Here is a 20,541-nt window from a genome sequence, read left to right as displayed (position 1 = left end):
CGCTCTTAGCTATTAAAATCTTTTGTAAACACAGCTAATTGCAAGAGACACGTTTTTGTACTTCTATTATTTATATTAACAGCAGATACAAACTATTAACTTCAGCTTGTCATTAAACTGTATGTTAGCCAGAGCTAGCAAGTGCCATCTCCACACATTTTTTTAAAGGAACAGTTCACCCAAAAATAAAAATTCTGTCATCATTTAATCACCCTCAAGTTGTTCCAAATCTGTATCTGAAATTTATACAGATTTGGAACAACTCAAAAGTGAATAAATTAAGAATTTAAATTTTGGGGTGAACTGTTCCTTTAACTTTTTTCTATGTGTACCATAGTGTGTGCTCTGGTGGATGAGGATTTTTTAAATATATGTGGATATTAAAATTAATGATTTAATATTAGTGCATCACAGTTTAATTAAAAGGCATAACTATTATTTTCTATCAGGCAATATTTACTTTATATTTGCATTTCATATGTGTTTGGATCCATACAGAGGAAACAAATAATAAAACAAAGACAACACCATCATGACTTCTTTCTTTTTTGCCTTAATAAACAGCTGGTTAACAATCATAACAATTGTAGCAAAATGAAAAGTGTATTGCTGAATAAAAGCCTTACATACAGTATATATAGCTTTCTTAATATGAAACAAACAAATTAATGCACATTTTTCTGTTTAACATGACAACTAAACCTAAAATATATGGCACATTTTCCCCTGTCTGTAAATTACTCAACATAATAGTAAATTGTAATAACTTGGTATTTGGTATTCAGATGGGTACACAATAATAAAAACAGAATTAGTCTTGCCATTAGTATCTTGCAAAGAAAATATACCTGGAAGATAATATATAAAATATATATGTCATTTGTCTGTATTTCAATAATTGGCTAAGCCACTGTTTTCAGCATAGAAGGTACATAAAGAGATATGCTACTGTTGAACTAAAAATATAGTAATAAAACAGCATGAAATGTAACGTGCAGCATATCAGCAGATAAGCTGAGTAGGTAAAACATGCAAGAACATAATAGATTGCAAATTAAAGTAATGTTTAAGATGTGTATACATCGTGGTGTGGCTTCATGTCCTCTGTGGCCTATAAAGATCTGCAGGCGTTCAATCGCTTCCACCGCACAGCTTCAGCAATGTCTTTTTATAGTCTCCTGAGGTGTCTCCCTACAATACAGATTTCATTATTTTATCACATTTAGCTTACACATATGGATATTTTTTATATTTTAAAAATTTGATTTGTGAGTTTAATTTGAGGGTCTGTTACCCATGTACTCACAGATATGGCTGTATAGAGAGATTTCCCATAATTCTTCATGTATTCCTGACGAATGTCCAGCATGTCAACCTCAGAGCGGCTTACCATGATGCGGATTAGAGTTCGATCCTTTGTTCCCGCCCCCTATGCATATAGATGAACAAATATGATACAATGCAAGTTTGAGGCACTTGTGAAAAAAAAACTTAATTTACATAAATTAATGCAATGTACAATTTATTCTGCCTATTGGGAAGCAGAACTCAGACTGGTAACATTTCATTTGTGAAAGTGAAAAGGGTTCAAATTCCACTCAGTCATACGCATTTGCATTGGACCTAGTAAATACATCCATAACTACACGAAATTGGTAAAAAGCAAAACTAGAATATACAAGATATTGTAAAAATAATCATTTAAATTCAAAGTCTTCCATGCACGAAGGTTTATTAAAGAGGTACAAAATTATAATTATAAAAGAAATTATATTTTGTCCAAATGATAATTATTGCAGTCATACCACCTGGGGGCGCTGCATAATTCAACACAGTCTGGCGAATTGTCCTTAAAACCAAATGACTAAACCATGCCTATGTTTGACATAAGTAGACGTGATATGTCATGAAGTCACTGTCACTTTGTAGTCAGTACATCTCATCCACGCTGAGAAGCATGTGTCTTACCCTCATGGCCTTGTAGAGTCTCTCGGCGAAGTAGGCTGGTGTGTTCTTAATGCATTTCACTGCAAACAGAAGAACATGTTTAGACTCACCATGCACAATTACCCTGCGGCTATTAAGCTGTGTACAACCGAGCAAGCAAGACACATCTTGAACACAAAAACCAAAGACATTCATTTGGAAACAAAAGTAATTTAAAAAGAAAAACCTATTGAAACAACACACCTTTTTATGAGCGATAAAAGAGAGTCATGCACTATGACACAGCAAGCAAGACAAGTCAACTACTGTATGTGTTACAACACACAACTGTATGTGATATGGTACTCGTAACCGCATATTTACCCTATAACAGCATTACTCTTATATGGGCCAGCAGAATAGAAAGCAAGTTAAGAAATACAGTTATGACGTGTCTAAAGGAGATGATGTCATCACAAAAGATCATAGATGACGGATCGGAAAGCTTACCGACGGCCACCATGCCACTCTCGAGATCTCCAGACATTTCCCTGTCAATGCTCTTCTCAATGTCTCTACCACACATGTGCTGGTACTCATTAAACACTGTAAACATAAACACACAACAACATCTTTTAACACACTGACTAATGTTTATTAATCTGCATCCTTTTCCTCGAGGCAGTGGATGTGTCAGAATGAAATACTAGATTACCATTTACTGACTAATAATTCTTTAAAAATAGGAGATGGAACAGTGACTTGAATATAAATACCTGCTCTCAGGTGAGCTTTGCTCCGAGCACACAGGATGGCATTGAACTGGGACTCATCTGTGCCGAGTTTATTTTCCCCGGCTTGATACAGATTCTGCAGCACAAACAGCATATCAAGCACTCTTAAAAGCATCATTACATTTATTTATTTTGCAGACGCATTTTAAATCATAAACACATTTTAAAATTAGGGCTGTCAAACGATTAATCGTGATTAATCGCATCCAGAATAAATGTTTGTGTTTACATAATATATGTCTGTGTACTGCTGTGCATATTAATTTTGTATTTATAACAACATACACATACATGCATATATTTAAGAAAAATATACAAATTAATAAACATATAATATAAAATATATTTATATATATAATTTAGATTATTGGTAAATATAAATAGTCTGTCAACGTTAACGCTTTAAAGCATGTGATTATTTTTTTTCAGATTCACGTGTTAAAATATTTAACGCAATTAACGCAGCATCTGTTTATCATCATTTATATAATTATTGTTAAAATAAAGAAAAAATAATTAATTTAATGGAGACATCAGTTGCAGTACTAATATCAGAATGTTGCCTTTCATTCATAAAATGATGTTGTTAAAGAAATCTGTTGTTTCTACATTGATTTGGAGATTAAATGTGAAATTATTAGAATGTATAAGTATATTTAAAAACATTAATGTTATGTGCGATTAATCGTGAAAAATGTGTGATTTTTTTTAAATCGATTGACAGCACTAAAATAAATACATGTAAATATTTCCTAAATATGTATACATGTATGTGTATGCGTTTATAAATACAAAATAAATATGCACAGAACACTGACATATATTATGTAAACACAATCTTTTATTCTGGATGCGATTATACAAAAAACCTATTTAATAGTTACCTGGGCATCCTGTTTGGCTACTGATATATCCACAGTCTCACGCTCATCTCGGTTACCCTTTAAAAAGACAACATCTTCATTTTTATTTCACCACAAAAAAAGGACAAATTTGAAATCAAATCACACAAAACAATGTGTACCTGAGCAAGAGCGACCAGGAGTCTTCGGAAGTGTCCAGATGTGTCTCCAATGATGGAGTCCTCTAGTGTTTTCTTATACTCTATAAGAAGAACACAGATCATCATAATTCACTACACATTACTGTTCAATTGAAATGCACATGACATGTAGCAGTTGTCTGATTGGGAAGTAATCAGATCCGTAATTGCCTGAAGGAAGGAATAATACGATATGATTCGAGTACGCACCAGTTTTGTAGATTTGATTGATTTCTCGGATCTCTGCATTAGAGCGGGAGGACAAGATTTCAATTAGACAGGCCTCGTCTGTTCCTGCCCCCTGTGTAGTGACATATTCAGCAGATTACACCTGTGTTACTTGCATATCAAAACATATGAACTGACTGTTCTATTATCTGTGCATATTAAAGAGACAGTCACCCAAAAACAAGACTATCAATATTTTGTAAATCATTTCCCCCCCCAAAATATTCAGAGTACACAAGCTTAAAGGTCCAGTGTATTAAATTTAGCGGCATCTAGCGGTGAGGCTTTGAATTGCAACCAACGGCTCACTCCACCCCTCCCTTTCGAAGCACTAACTAAGATGTCGTCATGCTTTCGCTTCTTTGCCTAAGGAGATAACAAATGTATGAAACGCTCTGTAGAGCAGTTTGTCCGTTTAGGGCTCCCTTAGAAATAACATGGAGAATTCCATGTAAGGGGACCCTCGGTGTATGTAGATAGAAATAGCTCATTCTAAGGTAATAAAAATATAACTATTCATTTTTTAAGGTCTTTAATACCATTCTAATCGATAATACTAAAGTGCTTTGACAAACCTTGATGGCTTCTTTGAGCTCATACGCATCAAGCTGTACTGGAGTCATCAACATGGCCAGCACCACCTTCTCAAAGTTTCCTGAAAGCTCAGACTTCAGATCCTTAATCAAGTCCTGTAAACACAGAGTATGAGAATGATCAGTCCAGCTCACTTTAAAGTTTCACAGAAGCATTTCTACATTTACTATTCAATTTCCGTAAGCACACACCCTTGATTCCCAAACTATAAATGTAAACGCACTGCAGTGAGGTGAATGGAAAAGAAACTAAAGTGACTATGCTGCTAAATGTGTTACTGTAGAATATTAAACCATATGGCTTCTAACACTGGGTGAAAAAAGAAGGTTTAGCCTCATTTTTACAAACGTAAACCACTTTTATGCATGAAACCTGTTGGAGTACAACTGCCTTTTCAGGTAAATCTGCCAAATCTTCTCAACTCACACATCAAAATGCTGTTCAATCTCTGTCATGTTCTTTTCAGGAAATGACCTTTAACCATCACCGCCGCTTCCTTTCCAAAAAAAGACCCAGTGAAATAAAAAATGACAATTCCTATTTTGTTCATACAAATATTAAAGTGTTTATTGTCAATATCTGATCAGTGTTGGTCATTCTCTTTTTAAAATTCATGTGCCCTCATAATCTTCAGTTAAACTCTGAAAATGCACTTCCGTCATGTAATGACCATCCATCTCAATTGAAGTTAGTTAGACGGCTTGGGCGGAGCATCCGTTAACTCCTCCCCTTCAACTGTCAGTCTGCTGCCAGTTCCATTTCAAAATGCAGGGGCTGTTTTTATACATCCAATCAATTCGCAGTGAAAAACACAAGCCAGGCCCACGATTTTTTCTAATTTGCGTCAGAATACAGAAGTGAAAACGATCACAACTTCCCGTTCACGGGGACTTGAAATGTTTCACTCTACAAGCTAAGTGTGGAATATTTCCTCTTCTATGTAACTTTAATGGGCGGGGTCATAGTAGCTAGTATTGTCTTTATGCCCTAAAGAAAGCTCTCAGTCTCAGTAGTGTGCTCTAGGGAGACCGCTGCTACAGACCGAATCTGCAGAATATCAAGCAACTAAAAAAAGCTCCAATGCTCTCCATTACCTTTCCATAAGCAGTCTTGTATGATCTCAATAGTGGCACACGCTGCTTGTTTGAGCGACTTCCCAGCAAATTAATGATGGCTTGTTCATCCGTGCCTGGTAAAACATGTGCATTTCAATTACTAGCCTGTATTTAAGCTTATAATATCAACAAATTAGTCATTTTCTTAGAAGGCTCATACTGTATTCTATGTAAGGTTGAAAAGAACCTTTAGTATTTGAATGTCACAAAGGGATCAAACTTTACGAGATGAACAAGAAATGTGCTTCAAAATAACAAAAACATTCTTTGTCCTGAGGGTAAATTATTAACTTGGCATTTTAGGAAATAAAGCTGCAAACCAACCAAAGCCCTTCATGGCTTTCCTGAGCACATCTGCTTCTTTTAAAGGGTCAGCACCGGGAAAGTCTGGGATGGTTCCTCTGAATCCACGCTGCAAATAAAAACGAGTCAGGTGAATACAACTGAAGAAAGGCCAGAATCACATAATGAAATAAACGACTTACATTGATAGCTGGAATGGCCGGGGTGCCTCCTCCGTACGCTGGCATGGACGGGTTGGGTGAGGGGTTGCTGGGATAGCTAGGCATGGACGGATTGGGTGAAGGCGCATTTGGGTAACCTGGCATCTGCTGGCCCGGCGCTGGACCTCCGGGGTAGCCCATTCCTGGGTTTTGGGGCATGCCACCTCCTGGCTGAGGGTACATGCCATAGGGCTGGTTAGGGGAGGGGGCAGGTGGACCCCCGTGTTGGGGGGAGGGATAGCCACCAGGCCCTTGAGGAAACATGGCAGGATTTGGAGCAAATCCACCAGAGGTGGCGATCTGATTTGCCTGTAATGGAAGAATGGGGGCAACAAAAAAATTGGAAAAGCAAAAGCGAGCGTGGCAATTAATACAATTAGGACAGAAGAGCTGATGCTGCAGGCATATAAACATGAACAAACAGCCTTGAAATGACAACACGGCCAGGAAAAGAGGTGATTAAAGCCAGTAAAGGGAGATAAGACGAATAGTGAACAAGTGTGCATTCATAGGGAGGTCTGTTTAGATAGAAATGTTTGAGTTGAAAGCCACACTGTTGACTTAAGCTACTCTCACCATATTGCGTGATGATGTTACAGAGGAACTGTTGCGTAACATTCACACAATGAAACAGTCAGAGTGGTTCCCTTTGTGAACCTTACAAATGATTGATAAAACCATATTCTTTATCTCAAAAAATATCCGTAAACAGCTAAAAGGTCAAATATAGAAACAAAATATGTTTGATGTAATGTTAGAAGGAAATACTGAAATCTAGAAAGTTCAGTCGCATATAAGCATTATATTGCAAATTTACACGATTCAATTTAATCACAGCAAATAATAAATTAAAGATGTAAAAGATTTGTATGTCTTTTTTAACCAAAGTAAAAAATAGGCACCATTATCATAAAAAACAGACAAAAAACACCCCATCTGAAACATCAAGGCCAACCTTTGATTTACTGTTGTCCAGGAGCAGTTTAAAGTAGAACAATATACAAAATAGAGAGTAAAACACAACCATTCTTTTGGAAAATACAAAAATTACAGTAAAAATATCGTAACATATTGCACAAAACAAGCAATATGGCTAAATGCTGTTGCAATAGTTCTTCAATGGATCCACACTTGTTCACATTTCCTTCTATCTGTACATTTGATCACAATCACATTTTACAGAAGTGTTTGCATCAGTAAACCGAGCGGGATCAAATCTGATGGCAGATAAATTAAAAGAGATAATGTTACGGTCACAGGAGCACGATTTTGTTTAAAAGCGTATCAAGGAAAGATCTGATGCGGCTTTAGCACGGGCTGTACATTTCATGCTGATTTATCATGAAATCAAATTACCTGCATATGATAAGAACGAGCATCATTGATGTAAATTCAGATTATGAATTATATCATTACTAAAGAAACATACCATTCCTTGGAGATTGCTGGCATTGAATCCAGGATTCGGCAAATTATTCAAACCAATAGAAGGCATTCCTGGTGTACCGGGAGCACCCCAACCCCCTGTGAATATACATTCAAATACCAACAAATTAATAAAACCACACTGTAAGTAACAACTAGTAAGATTTACTTTATAAAACTTCTTTTTTATTTGTGCTCAGTTTTTTAAAGTACATTTTTACTGTGTGCAAAAACTTGACACAAAAATAAGTCAAATTTACTAAAAACTGTGTGAAATAAACTTTACAAAACAATTTTAAGTAAAATTTACTTTAAAAATGTGTGCATAACTTGCGCAAATTAACACACAAAAAAGTAAATCCTATAGTTGTTTTGTACAGTGCACATATAATGTGGGTGGCATTCTAAATCCATTTGTGCATGCATTTAAAAAAAAAATCATATTATTTTTATAATGTAATAATAACTTATATACTGTAAGTAATAACTCCCATTCAACTAAACGGTTTCATTCTTATATGTAACACCCACTTTTCACGATCCAATACATTCCCAATAGATAAATTCCCACCCTACATTTTCATGTTTCATTTGGAAATACATCAGATGAATATGAAATGCTATTTCACGTTGACTTTAAATAAAGTACTGTACATAGAGGAAACAGGAAGCATTGTGTACAAACTGTTAAGTAAATAATGTTCATCTTCTATGCACTACACAGAGGGCCGTGCATTGGCTTGTAACTACATTCACAAAACGTATGTCTGTTCTGAACCTGTTTTGACACAATATGACGAAACAGTAACACCCTCCAATCCTTTTTTGTTATGCTAATAATAAATGCCAGGTAAATGCCTGCGCTAAGCTTATGAATATTTATTCTCCACTTCAAAAGATCTTCCTGCTACACGCTGATCTATTTTTAACAATATTTATAATCAGCACAAAATCCTCTATATCATGCTGAGGAAACAAAATGCAAATAGCAAAAATGTAATTACAAGCCAAAAACCTAAGAGTGTTATTCTAAAACAAAAAATACTGGTAAACAATGTAGTTGGGTGTATTGTTTGTACACAAAACATATTTTGGGTAGAACAAAATAGCGAAATCAATCGACTATGGAAAATGTGTGACACACTAGCCAACAATGTGAACGTCACCTCCCTAATGGACATGTTATACGTAATCCATGTGATCTGTGACACACACCACACACACAACACTGGGCCCCTCAACAGAAAATCCCTGTAGTGACTCACACAAACAACCAGTGCAAAGCTGGAAAACTAGTAAGTGTATGATCACTATACGATCACCCATTGGCTTTTTCCAGTGGCTCCACCACAAAATTCCACATCACTACGGTAACCGAGCCAACCTGTCCTTTACTCACCCTTGAGTTTTTCCAAATCTGTATAAATGTCTTTGTTCTGATGAACCCAGAGAAAGCTATTTTGATGAATACTTGTAACAAACAGTTCTTGGCCACCATAGTAGGAAAAATGACAATGGTAGTTAAAAGTTCTCCAGACCTGTTTGCTTTCCTTCAAAATATATTCTTTTGTGTTCAACTGAACAAAGGCATTTACAAAGAAATATGGTAGTCAATAGTGGCCAAAAACTGTTTGCTTACAAGCATTCTTCCAAATATCTTTCTCTGCATTCATCAGAACAATGACATTTATACAGATTTGGAACAACTTGAGGGCGAGTAAATGACGACGGAATGTTTATTTTTGGGTGAACTGTTTCTTTAAAGCCTTTCAAATGTAAACTGCACTGTGAAGTACAGTGTAAGGAAGTAAAGTGCACACATATGGAAATCATCTACCTAGATAACAACGCACCAGAGGTCCTTTCCTGGTAAAGCGACTCACCTGACGGCAAAGTAGGATAGGGCCCTGGCTGACCAGGGTAGGCACCTGCACCTGGCTGACCAGGGTAAGCACCTGCACCTGGCTGACCAGGGTAAGCACCAGGTTGGGGAGGATATCCACCCGCCTGCGGGGGGTACATTCCAGGTTGGGGAGGGTAACCACCAGCTGCGGGAGGGTATGCCCCTGGCTGAGGTGGGTATCCACCAGCCTGGGAAGGATAGCCGGCCTGGGGAGGGTAGCCTGGATAGCTCATTGTTGTGTCTGGAAAAAGTGTTATATAGAGTTTAATAGCCTGAATTACAAATCAGAAGTTGAAGGCTCATTGAACAGTTTAGTTCATTCATGTAGCCAAAGAAATGAAACACATTTTTAGGAGATACCCAAGATCCATTAGGCCTAAAAATCTAACAACCCTTTGAGTTTCTATTTGTTGCTGTCTCTGCTCCTAAGTACCTTGAATATAATTGTCAATGGTCCCTTAGAGCAGTGGTTCTCAAACTTTTTTGTTGTAAGGCCCCCTTTGTGTAGAGTGCATCGCTTTGCGGCCCCCCAAATAAAGACTTATAATCTTAAACTTAGAATTTTAATTGAACCAAAAACATATTCAGTTATAGAATGCTGAAACATCAATTATTTTGGTTGGTGGTCTTATTTTTCTGATGTTTGATCGCATAAAATTTATGATAAATTTCTATATTTTGTAAAATGCCACAAAATCTGTGCCCCCAGATCCATCTTGGGGCCCCCAGTATGAGAACCACTCCCTTAGAGAGCTTCCCAGCACGCATCCACACTGCTATACATCTTATAACGTCACTTAATTAATACAGTCTATTTATATCTTTAAATCATGCTATACTTTATATGGTAAACTACAGTAATATACCTTGTAGTTTACTAACTTACTAAATGCTTTTGATAAATGATATTCTTCTATCAAGTCACAAGGCTATTGAATTGTACTCTGCATTCATTGTAAAAGTGGTAATACAGAGATTGTTGTTACACAGACATTTTTACCTGATGTAATCCAAAACTATAACATAACCTCATGTCAGGCATGTCTTATGTGAACAGTCAGTATATGTGACTCGGTCTATGAAAACCCAAAGTCTCAAAATTAAGTTTGATTTAATGCATAAATTCCACTATGATTTCAATATTTAATATGGCTTTACTAAGTCAATATTAAAGATATCAAGGTTATATTTTTACAGAATGTTTTTTACATTATGTAGGATGTTTTATTTGGAAAACAGTAAATCATAACAAAAAAATGACTTAAACTGGATTTTCACAGGTTGCAGTTGTTTCACACAAGAGTTCATATAGTTTTGCAGGTTTGGTCAGAGATGTTTAACACTTGACTTGAGATGGCGGTCTGCTGAGCTGAGGAACATTTATCTGTGGCGGTGAAAAATGAAGCATAAAATCCACCGTGCTTCAGGTCACCAAAACATAACCTACAGTATAATGCTGAGGTTTGTTTTGCATTTCAAATAAATGTGAATAAATGTCATATTAACAAAAATATTTCATTTCAAAACCATAACTTACCCAGTTTTTCCTTCTAACATGACTGCCCAGATTTCTCATCCTTTCCTTTGAAATGCAAATATATAAACCCGTAATGGAAAGTAGTGGCCACACAAAATCAGGCCTGACATTTTTTCTACAAACATTAACAGCAAAGTGAATGCCCTTCTCAGAAGAGTTCACGTTTGGTGGAAACCCTCGAAATGCATTATGTAAACAAAGCTTAAGACTTCTGAAGGTCTTTTGGAGGTCTTAGGTAAATTCTCTTCTCGGTAAAGAAAGATAATGGTACATTAGTTATATGGATGACACAGGACAAGAGGAACACATAAGATATGAAATACTTTTTACAATATTGTTCATTGAACCTTAGAGAACTGCTTTATTATGCTGTTCTTATTAAGTTACTTAAAACCTACAAATAAAGCGCTGCGTATTTGTTATTTAATGTGCATTATAAATTCATATAAGGGTTTGTGGCCATGGAAACTAATACCAATGTATTTGAAAGTAAAATATGCATACGGCCTTATCTTTACTTACAGAGGGAGTGGCTGCTCATGGCACTTCAGTGACCATAAAACTAACTTGTATATAAGTTAAGTAAGGCAAATACAAACAGACCGGTAGAGATGAACTCCACTTAATAAAAGCACCACCACACCTCAACATGTGACAAAAATACATGTTTTGTTATCAGAATCAGAAGAGCTTTATTGCCAAGTGTGCTTGCACACACAAGGAATTTTCTTTGGTGTTGGAAGCTTCTAGTACAGACATTCAACACAATGACTATACAAATATAATAAGATTTAAAGTCTAAAAGATTCTAAAATATGCATATATAAAATAAAGACTATTTTACAGAAAATGGGGGATAATAACATATAAGAGACATTGTACAGGGTAGTATATAGTAGAATATACATTAACAGATTGTATGTACACATGTGCAAATGGATAATGGTTATTGCACGTATGTTTGCCTTTCTCTATTGTGTTACTAAGACTGATTCATTTATCCAAAGTTGTACAAAATGCTGTATGAAGAACATCTGAATAAGTAATACTTTGTGATAAAATGGATACACAATGCATGGTTTTCTATAGCTTAAAGTCAACATGCAATCAAACAGGAAAATTGTAAAAGTGTTTTACACAGTGTTGCAGTGATTATTATAAATGATTTATCCGTGCACACCATTATTTATTTTTTTAATTCATTTGCACTTGTAATCTTTAATCAAAAACATTAAGCTCCTCTCCACCTCTCAACAACAACTCTTCACCACATGACTCAGCAACAAAAAGAGGTAGGACTATACTGACTGTCCAATGGCCAGGCATTTTTATCCCTCCCCTCCAGGCCCAACTTACAACAAACCCATCAAAAAGGGAACATTTGTTTCTAATTTCAGTAGCCGTTTCACTCGGACACACGTCACCATACGGAAAAGAAATCAATCGCAACTTCCGTTTTCATGGTGACTTTAAACAAAATGTGTTTCCTTATTCATTCTTTTAATTCATTCTTTATGGGCCAAATGTGACCATGACATGTTTTTGACACGTTTCATGAGAATTACCCACCATAAAAGTCTTGAAGTTTGCACTTTCTATCAAGGTTTCTGTTATTATTGTAGATTTCTTATAGAAGAGTATACAACAGTTTAACAATAAGTAAAGAAATCATTATAACTCTATAATAATAATAATAGAGTTATAATAATTATAACCATTATAACTATTAGTCAAATAGGCCTTGTCAGCCTTTTTATTGAGGCCTGAATGAAATGGCACTATTTAGGTTAACTCAGCACCAAACTATGTGCTTATGCAGACTGGCATTCTGAAAAGTTGTTGTTTGTGTCTTACTGCACTGCACGTAAAAAAACAAAATGGTCTCAATACATGTTCCCACCCCCTGAAGTACTGACATAAACATAATGGCACACAACTGTAAATGTAACTTAACTGCTAGATCCTCAAATGTATAAAATACGCGAAGATTAGCGTTCGCAAATGCGATAATAAACCACGTGAGATAAGCATTAGCACAGCATATAACGTAAATAACGCGCATACTTCTAAGGGTGGAGATTTTGAAAATGCTAGCTGGAAGGCTACGGGACCTTAACATAACTCGTTCGTATACGTTACGTTCAGGAATTAAACACACACGCAGACACATAACAGCAAACGTAACCTTTATAAAAAAAAAAAACATAAAAACAGAAGATATGTAGATTGAAAAGAGTAAGTTACTTACAGAATAAGCGACGGGCTGGGCTGTCCGTCACTTCCTAGGTACAGTGTACCTCTGTTCTGCGTTCGTGTGACACGCATGTAATATTTAAATCGGGTGGGTGGGACTCATACTTTCCGTTAGGCACTCCACTGTTTCCATGACTGTTATTACTCAAAACAATCTTTAACTGAATACAGAACATGTGACTCTTTCTTATATGATGATGACTCGTTGTTTGATGAGTGACGCTATACTTTTATCCACCAGGTTTGTCATTTTATTGTGTTTAAAATCTGCTGTAAGAAAATAAGATACCGTGTATATACTTGTACGTTTTTTTTTTGCAGATTTGTGTGTTCCGCCTCTGATTATTAAAATAATTACTATTAAAAAGGCTAAAGGGTTATTCCACTCGTCTAAAAAGCTGGGTGGGTCTAAATTTGGAACTTTGCCCGAGTAGAACACGCCCTTAAACTCAACCACACCCACCCGTGCGTACGTATTACATCCATAGATGGACGTGTGTATTTTTAGCATGAAAATTGCTTTAAGATAAAACACAGAAACAACCCCCACCCCCCCCCCAGAAAAATCGGCAAGGCGTTTCTGGATTGAACAGCTTCAAGCATTATATTACAGGCACAACCCTTGTGTGGTGATATTGAAGATTTAAAAAAGAAATTCACCTATATCATAGATTTCATAAACGGGATTTAACAAAGGTAAATGACAACTAGTAAACAGAGTACATCAATTAAAATGACCACATCGAATTCAGACCCATTCTTTGATAGTTCAATCCGATTACTATAGTAGGAAAATCATACTATTATAAAATCGTATTTATTTTTATATCAAATATACAAACAGAGATCAGGTAAATGTATGCTATATGATATATATGACACAAATTATTTTTAATGAAATAAAACGCTGATGTTAGCATATACATTAAAATAAATTGACTAAATAGTTCTAAAGGTTATCAGCAGATTCTGATATCTGTGGAATAACATGAGCCCCTACAGATAATACGGGGACAGCAGTGGAGTTCCTCGTTGACTGGTCAGTCAAGTAAACACCAAACGTCACCTAAGAACAAAAACAAAGAACAGTATTTTACACAGATTAAAAATGTATTTTATGTTTTCTTTCAAAGAAATCTGTAAACAAAAACAACAATAAGAAGTTTTGTTTTACAGACCTTTCCACTTCTGCATTCAGAAAGAGACCTGAGGGGTTCCTGGGTCCTAGCTGCTGATTTCTGGTCAACTCCAATCATCTGGCAACGACCACATCTTCCTATCACCTAAACACAACAAAAAAACAGATATAATGTGCGCTTTTTTATCTTCTTGCTGTTTATAAGACTGTCTGTAAAAGCATATGTTTTCACCTGAAACTGCGAGGCTCCTATTGTTAGATGGGACCAGCTCTCCTCTACAAAAGGCTCCTGTCCAGAGATAACAAGATTTGCCCGGAAACGCTGAACAAGACGCTCCATATCCAAACATGTGTCTTTATTCTCACTCTCCTGTCTATAACATGCCAAAATTTAATAAAACATACCCAGATCCAGTAGGCTATACTTCATAAATGCATATATGCATTAAAACGTAAAAAACACCATTTTTAAATCACTGCACCATAGATAATCACACTTGGCAGCAAAGATTATAATGTCAAATCACTTTGCTGCATAATAAGGCAGTGTACTTGTCATTTGTAGCCATTGTAAGTACATTGTATGTGTATACCGGTTGTCAATGTGTTGCTGTAGAATAGACACACTTGCTCTGTTAATGAGCAGAAACTGAGCCTCGTTCACCAGAGAGAGAGCGGTGAGGTAAAAGTCCCCTGCTGGGGAGAGAGACACCATTCAAGTTAAATTACTTCCCATTACAGAGTAGTAATAGAGTTAAATGAATGAGACAATTGCTACAGTAAGAGTACAGAAATGTATAATCAAATGTGCAGAGCTCAGATAATTGTTTTGGGAGGATTCGACGCAAAATATTAAAACGTCTAACTTCTAATTGCAGACTTTGGAGGAAAATCTGAGAAGCAATCCGCTTTCCATTTAATTTCACCGATAAGAGAAACAATTGTGAAAAACCTCATTTGTGATTCTTCTTCCATTGGGCAAAAGTGCAAAATAATAAGAACAGCATTAACGTGCTAAAATGTAAAGGCACTCTTGGTAAAAGACCTGAAACTGAATATAATTATCAATGTCTACGGGAACAAAAAAACAATGCTAGTCCTTTAAATTAGACTACAATATTACAACACATGATGTCATGTCATGGAATAAAAGCTTCACTACAAATGAGTTGTGCTAGATGATATATACAGTTAAAATAATGACTGGTTTTTACCTTTTCGTCTGCCATTTTTTATTTCACGCAAGAAGTCAGGACTCTGTCTTATGAGGTGACAAGGTTTGCCAAGAAACTCTGAAAGCCACGCTGAAACTTTCTCACCACAATCCACTGTCTGTACACTACACCAAAGAGAGATTCACGTAAATGGTTTACTTAAGATGTAACTACTGTAAGTTATTGTAAATATAACAAGTTCATCAGATGTAATGTGTCTAAATAATGTCATATGAAATAATCATTATACAGTATAAAAAGCTCAATAGAAATGGGCATAGATTTTATGTTCATACCTGTCACCACAAACTTTGCTGTGGGATGTTCTTAACCCTGAATTCTTTACACTGGGCTCTAAGGGAATAGCAACTGGTTTCAACCCTAAGGAGGTAATACGTCCTTGTTTAATACAAATACTGTTGATCATTTGATCAAAATTTCTTCAAATTTTCTGTGAGCTTTACTCCTCCTACATAGCAAAAATGAATATACATGAATATATGGATTATACAGTATATGAATATACCGTATCAATCACAATTTCATGAGATTCATTTATTATTTTAAAAGCTTTAAAAGCAAACATGTTGTACTTTTGTTCGATTTTTTTATCCAAAGCAATGAACATTGCATTTAAGTTAAACATTTGATCAGTTTGTGTTTTAGGGGCATCAAACACATGATCTTGGTGTTGCTAGTGCTATGCTCTCGCAGCTTTATAAACAGCTTTGTGTTATACTGCTGGACAGAATACGGTATGTCTAACCTGAGACCTTCAGCTGTAGTGTATTAGAAGCCAGACAGATGACAGGTTGGATGAGACACAGTTTCGGCTCTCGTTTCTGGCTCAGACACACTCCGTTCTCATTCACAACCATCCAAAAACGGTCATACAGTAAACCCTGCGGTCCCAGTGGCCATTCTGCCACCTGTTACATCAATCACAATAACAGAAGTAGTGCACATGTCAACTAACATCATTAAATGAAAGAGCTTATCATTCTTTCGTTGGTTAAACAACACAAGCGTAAAAACAGGTGTGTGCTTTTCTTACCTCAAATGAGGCACATGATTTGACAGGATAGATGAAGAGATTAGTTAGCGTATGGGTACTGCCGTTCTTCTTTCTTTCTTTGGACACATCCTCTTCAGATGGCACTTCTCTGACAGACTGGCCGATAACTTGGCCATTCTCATGTCCTGCTTTCCCATATGTTATTGGCGTTGGGTGAAACGATTGGGATGATGCTGTTATATCTACTGGTGCTGATGTCATCAGTCTTCCCAGTCTCTCTTGGTCTAGTGTAAATGGCTTGTCCACAAAACAGTTCGCAATAAACCGAAGAAAGTTCTGACAATCCTCAAAACTGGACATGTATCCAAAAGACACACGGATGGACCCTGTGGGACGTCCCTCAACTACATCGATGTTGTCTCCACACACGTGACCAGCCTTGAAAGGAACCAAAAACGACTATTCAGTGTAAACTAGATTACATTTAAAAGGCTTTGTCAAGCAACATGAGCGTTTTATTTTTACTTTCTTTACGTTCTGTTTACGACTATATACCTGTAAGTTAGTCTTTACATCGTGGTTGCTGATAGCCAGATAATGTTGACATATGCCTGTGTTGCAGAAACAGCCTGTGCGAACATGAATGTTGAAAAGACTGGCCATTTTGTCCACCTGATGCAAAACAAAAGCGGTCGACATTTTCTAATTCTTCTAGATCTATTCTATAGACATATGGTGGCATCTCCACAAATCACTGTTAGAAGCGATTTGATATTTTATAATAAAATTAAATGAAGTACGTATCTTTATTAATATATTGTGCTGGTTTGCTTTCTCATTACAGCTCGTGATATAAATATGGGAGAGATGGACACTGACCTGAGAATATCCAACAGTTCGTCCATGGCAGTCCAGCAGACTAAAATTGAGGATTGCACCCTGTTCGACAATATTCTGAAACTCATTATCACAGTGAATCTGCATCACGGGTTTGCCATTGCTATGACGCAGACATGAGAGCACAGTATAGGTGTAGCGTGCCAAACCAAACGTGTGAAGCTGAATGTTGAGCATGCTTCCTAAAACCCAAAAACATCCACTTTTAATGCAGGTCGAAGCTAGAATATATGGTGTAACCGTTTCACGGAGATAAACCATAAATTTATGAACCTGTAAGCTTTTTAAGTGTCTCAAAACCATGATGAAGGGAAATGATGTCAAGGAAGGCAATTGTGCCGTCCTCAAACCTGATGAAATTGGGAAACAGATGATTACACATTAAACAAACTGCGACAACCAGGCTGCTTTCCAGCAATTTCTCATAAATTACCTGCTAACAACATTTGGCCTTGGTACAAAATACTTCTCATTCACAAGATACGCTGCTGCTGTTCCTCCACCAAAGTAACTCTTTCTCAAGATCTCAGCTGTTTCATTCCTAACCAGCAAGGCTCCGAGTCCAGTCGGAAAGCCGAACATTTTGTAGAAAGATATCGGCACGAAGTCGGCAGGATGCTTGCTGAGGTCCAAAGGTGAGCAGCCTACAAAACAAGCAGCATCGAGAAGAACAAACCATCGACCGCCGTGCTCACATGCTGGATAGAGCTGTTGAGATTGAATTCCTTTCACATATCTCAGGGGATATTTCCTGCCGGAGAAGTTACTCTGGGCCGGATAGCAGAAAAGATTAGGGGTGGAGCTCCCCTGTTCTTCATTTGTCGATTTCCTTATTGTGGCTTTTGCTTCCACTTCATGAGGCTGAACGGGAACTACGGCAACCCCTTGAAGAGCAGTCGCGCCACGAATGCCGACCACAGACGTGTGGTTGTCGGTGAGGTAACAAAACAGACTTCCAGGCCCATCAGTCGATGCAGATTTCCAGGGGAAGGAGTCAGCCACTAGTTTCAGTGCTGCGGTACATCCAGACGTGAATATCACCGAGTATTCATCTGGAGTTGTGTTAAAATGTTCCAGGACCCTTATTACAAAGAGAAATAAATCATATTCATTCTTAAAAAATGCAACAAATAAATTATTTCAATGTAATCAAGGGTTAAAAAGCACATAGTGCGCTTACCTGTATCTGACACTTTCAACTGTGTCATGTGTTAGTCTGCTGCTGGGATTGTGACTGTGAGGATTGCCTCAAAAGAAAAAGTCATGTTAAGATCTAAAGTTTGCATTGCAAAATGGGTTATAATATAGACCACTTCGAAAGACGTAAACAACGCTGGTGCAGGCGTTTCAACAGAATACAACCAACACAATTATAACTGAATCAAAATGTTAAACGAATGTCTTTAATATTTATTGCTGCTGTCCTTATGAAACCTCATATCTCCATTTTTTTTTTTTTGCAAAAAATCATCATTATTATTAGTCACCCTTTGTGTTTGTGAATGGGTTTTGCAAATATCGAACCAAAAAAAATTTTTTAAAATTTTTTTTTTTTTTTTTAAATTTTTTTTTTTATTTTTTTTTTTTTTTTTTTGAAAAATAGCCAATTTGGACATCCAGAATGACAGCGACGACATACGATTAAAACACATTAATAATAAATAGATAAAAACTGAAACAGGAAGTGCTTCTGGACAAGTGTTTTACGTCATCTTGCGAAGTTGGACATTAAACAATTATGAGAGGTAATTGGAGAAAATGACTTACCATAAACATTTCTAGCTATATCCTCATGAAATGCTTTAATGTGAGATTCAGGGAATAGCGTTGTCCCGGCATGATCAAGGTATGTTATACCTTGAACGAGAGACGAAAAACGATTAGATCCTTGTAGTACCTCGTTAAAATCAATAGAGGGCGCTGCATTCACTACAGATGATAAGAATTCCGATAAAGTGAAAGAAAAAATGCAGGACAACAGGCCGACGCGCTTCTTTCTGGACGTTTGAGAAAACATTCCGTTTTGCATACTGTAGCACATGTTTCACTCAAAAATACTTACTACAAACCGCTTATTAGGTCTTATATGTAGTCGTACTGTTAACGTTTTGAAAATAAAGCCTACAAACACTTTAATTCATGTCAAAAGCTGGCTTCAAAGTTGCTAAGGGAAGAAAGGTTAATGCCTTTTAAAGGTTTACCTTTGATTCTTTTAAATTCCCGATCGATCAGCTCTTGTTGATCACCGCCGTAACCATAATGTTTCCAGGACGTGCTAAAGGTCTCAAAGCTGCATAAGTCCCGCAGAGACGGATTCTCCATATCTCTCATGTCAGAAAAGACAAGAGCTCCCTCTTTCGAGAATTTTATTCACATCTCACCATGACCAACTGATGTAACTGTTTGAAAACGAGAACAAAGTCCAGCTGGTGCGTGACTGGAGACTATCATTGAGACCGCATGACTTTAAAAGACATTTTTAACCCCAGGGATTTTTAAACAGTTAACCTTGTTTCTGTCAAAATGGAAAAAAGTTGATGGAGAAAATGTAAAACATATACCACTAATGAAAAGCTACAGAAATGTGTTAATAGAAATACTACAGTTTGAAGTACATTGCATTGGATGTAAATGTCGTAGTGCTAATATTAAATGATTTGGACTGTAGCCTATGTAGGCTAAATAAAAGTGCCATGGTTATATTATCTACATCCTTGTACCAGGGTGCTGCCTGCCACATTTTTCACTGTGAGAAAAAAGATCCTTAATCCACTACGCCGGTTAGTACAAAGATCACATTAAACCCTCCAGAATGAGATCTGTGGGAGGTGATATGAAATGTAGACGTGTGAGGTATGGCAATGAAACTGTGAAAAATATATTAGTAAGACAAGGCCATGCCACAAGAGAGCTAAAATATGAAAAAGCTGTCAGACTCGCGTCCGGTTATTTATTAT

The 20,541-nt window shown here is 36.6% G+C and overlaps 2 protein-coding genes across 5 annotated transcripts; both read right to left on the bottom strand.

Moving 5' to 3' along the window:
* Positions 1-527: 527 nt before the first annotated feature.
* On the bottom strand, positions 528-13,456 carry anxa11a (annexin A11a). Of its 3 annotated transcripts, none has more exons than XM_057342287.1 (15): positions 13,316-13,448; positions 9,511-9,771; positions 7,632-7,726; positions 6,185-6,511; positions 6,024-6,111; positions 5,679-5,773; positions 4,566-4,679; positions 3,973-4,063; positions 3,745-3,824; positions 3,605-3,661; positions 2,703-2,796; positions 2,437-2,532; positions 1,969-2,027; positions 1,307-1,429; positions 528-1,191 (listed from the first exon to the last, which is right to left on the bottom strand). In XM_057342287.1, exons 2-15 carry the CDS (start codon positions 9,761-9,763, stop codon positions 1,132-1,134), a joined length of 1,632 nt encoding a protein of 543 aa, XP_057198270.1. In that variant the 5' UTR covers positions 9,764-9,771; positions 13,316-13,448; the 3' UTR covers positions 528-1,131. The 3 variants fall into 3 exon arrangements, with proteins under 3 accessions (XP_057198270.1, XP_057198271.1, XP_057198272.1); XM_057342288.1 differs by having other exon boundaries at positions 6,185-6,373; XM_057342289.1 differs by lacking the exons at positions 528-1,191; positions 1,307-1,429; positions 1,969-2,027 and adding an exon at positions 2,308-2,327 and having other exon boundaries at positions 13,316-13,456.
* A 456-nt stretch (positions 13,457-13,912) lies between these two features.
* mocos (molybdenum cofactor sulfurase) lies at positions 13,913-19,931 on the bottom strand. Of its 2 annotated transcripts, none has more exons than XM_057342012.1 (15): positions 19,786-19,931; positions 19,352-19,441; positions 18,765-18,831; positions 18,018-18,665; positions 17,858-17,934; positions 17,567-17,766; positions 17,243-17,359; positions 16,727-17,125; positions 16,439-16,601; positions 15,969-16,053; positions 15,673-15,797; positions 15,052-15,151; positions 14,691-14,832; positions 14,499-14,603; positions 13,913-14,386 (listed from the first exon to the last, which is right to left on the bottom strand). In XM_057342012.1, exons 1-15 carry the CDS (start codon positions 19,913-19,915, stop codon positions 14,270-14,272), a joined length of 2,565 nt encoding a protein of 854 aa, XP_057197995.1. In that variant the 5' UTR covers positions 19,916-19,931; the 3' UTR covers positions 13,913-14,269. The 2 variants fall into 2 exon arrangements, with proteins under 2 accessions (XP_057197995.1, XP_057197994.1); XM_057342011.1 differs by having other exon boundaries at positions 13,914-14,386; positions 15,052-15,154.
* Between the last annotated feature and the right edge of the window lie 610 nt (positions 19,932-20,541).

Source organism: Triplophysa rosa, linkage group LG9 (genome assembly GCF_024868665.1).
Source record: "Triplophysa rosa linkage group LG9, Trosa_1v2, whole genome shotgun sequence".
Lineage (NCBI taxonomy): Eukaryota > Metazoa > Chordata > Actinopteri > Cypriniformes > Nemacheilidae > Triplophysa > Triplophysa rosa.
This window is presented reverse-complemented; position numbering and strand designations above follow the sequence as displayed.

What these genes read in the sequence shown, in the direction of transcription:
- anxa11a (XM_057342287.1), bottom strand. Translation starts at nt 9,763, where the DNA reads ATGAGCTATCCAGGCTACCCTCCCCAGGCCGGCTATCCTTCCCAGGCT. An exon ending in CGGCCATTCCAGCTATCAAT is followed by an intron (nt 6,112 to 6,184) that starts GTAAGTCGTTTA and finishes TTTTATTTGCAG; the next exon opens with CGTGGATTCAGAGGAACCAT. An exon ending in AGCTCAAAGAAGCCATCAAG is followed by an intron (nt 4,064 to 4,565) that starts GTTTGTCAAAGC and finishes GTCACTACACAG; the next exon opens with GGGGCAGGAACAGACGAGGC.
- mocos (XM_057342011.1), bottom strand. Translation starts at nt 19,915, where the DNA reads ATGAGAGATATGGAGAATCCGTCTCTGCGGGACTTATGCAGCTTTGAG. An exon ending in ATGTAAAGACTAACTTACAG is followed by an intron (nt 17,126 to 17,242) that starts GTATATAGTCGT and finishes GTTCCTTTCAAG; the next exon opens with GCTGGTCACGTGTGTGGAGA. An exon ending in CTGAATGCAGAAGTGGAAAG is followed by an intron (nt 14,387 to 14,498) that starts GTCTGTAAAACA and finishes TTTTGTTCTTAG; the next exon opens with GTGACGTTTGGTGTTTACTT.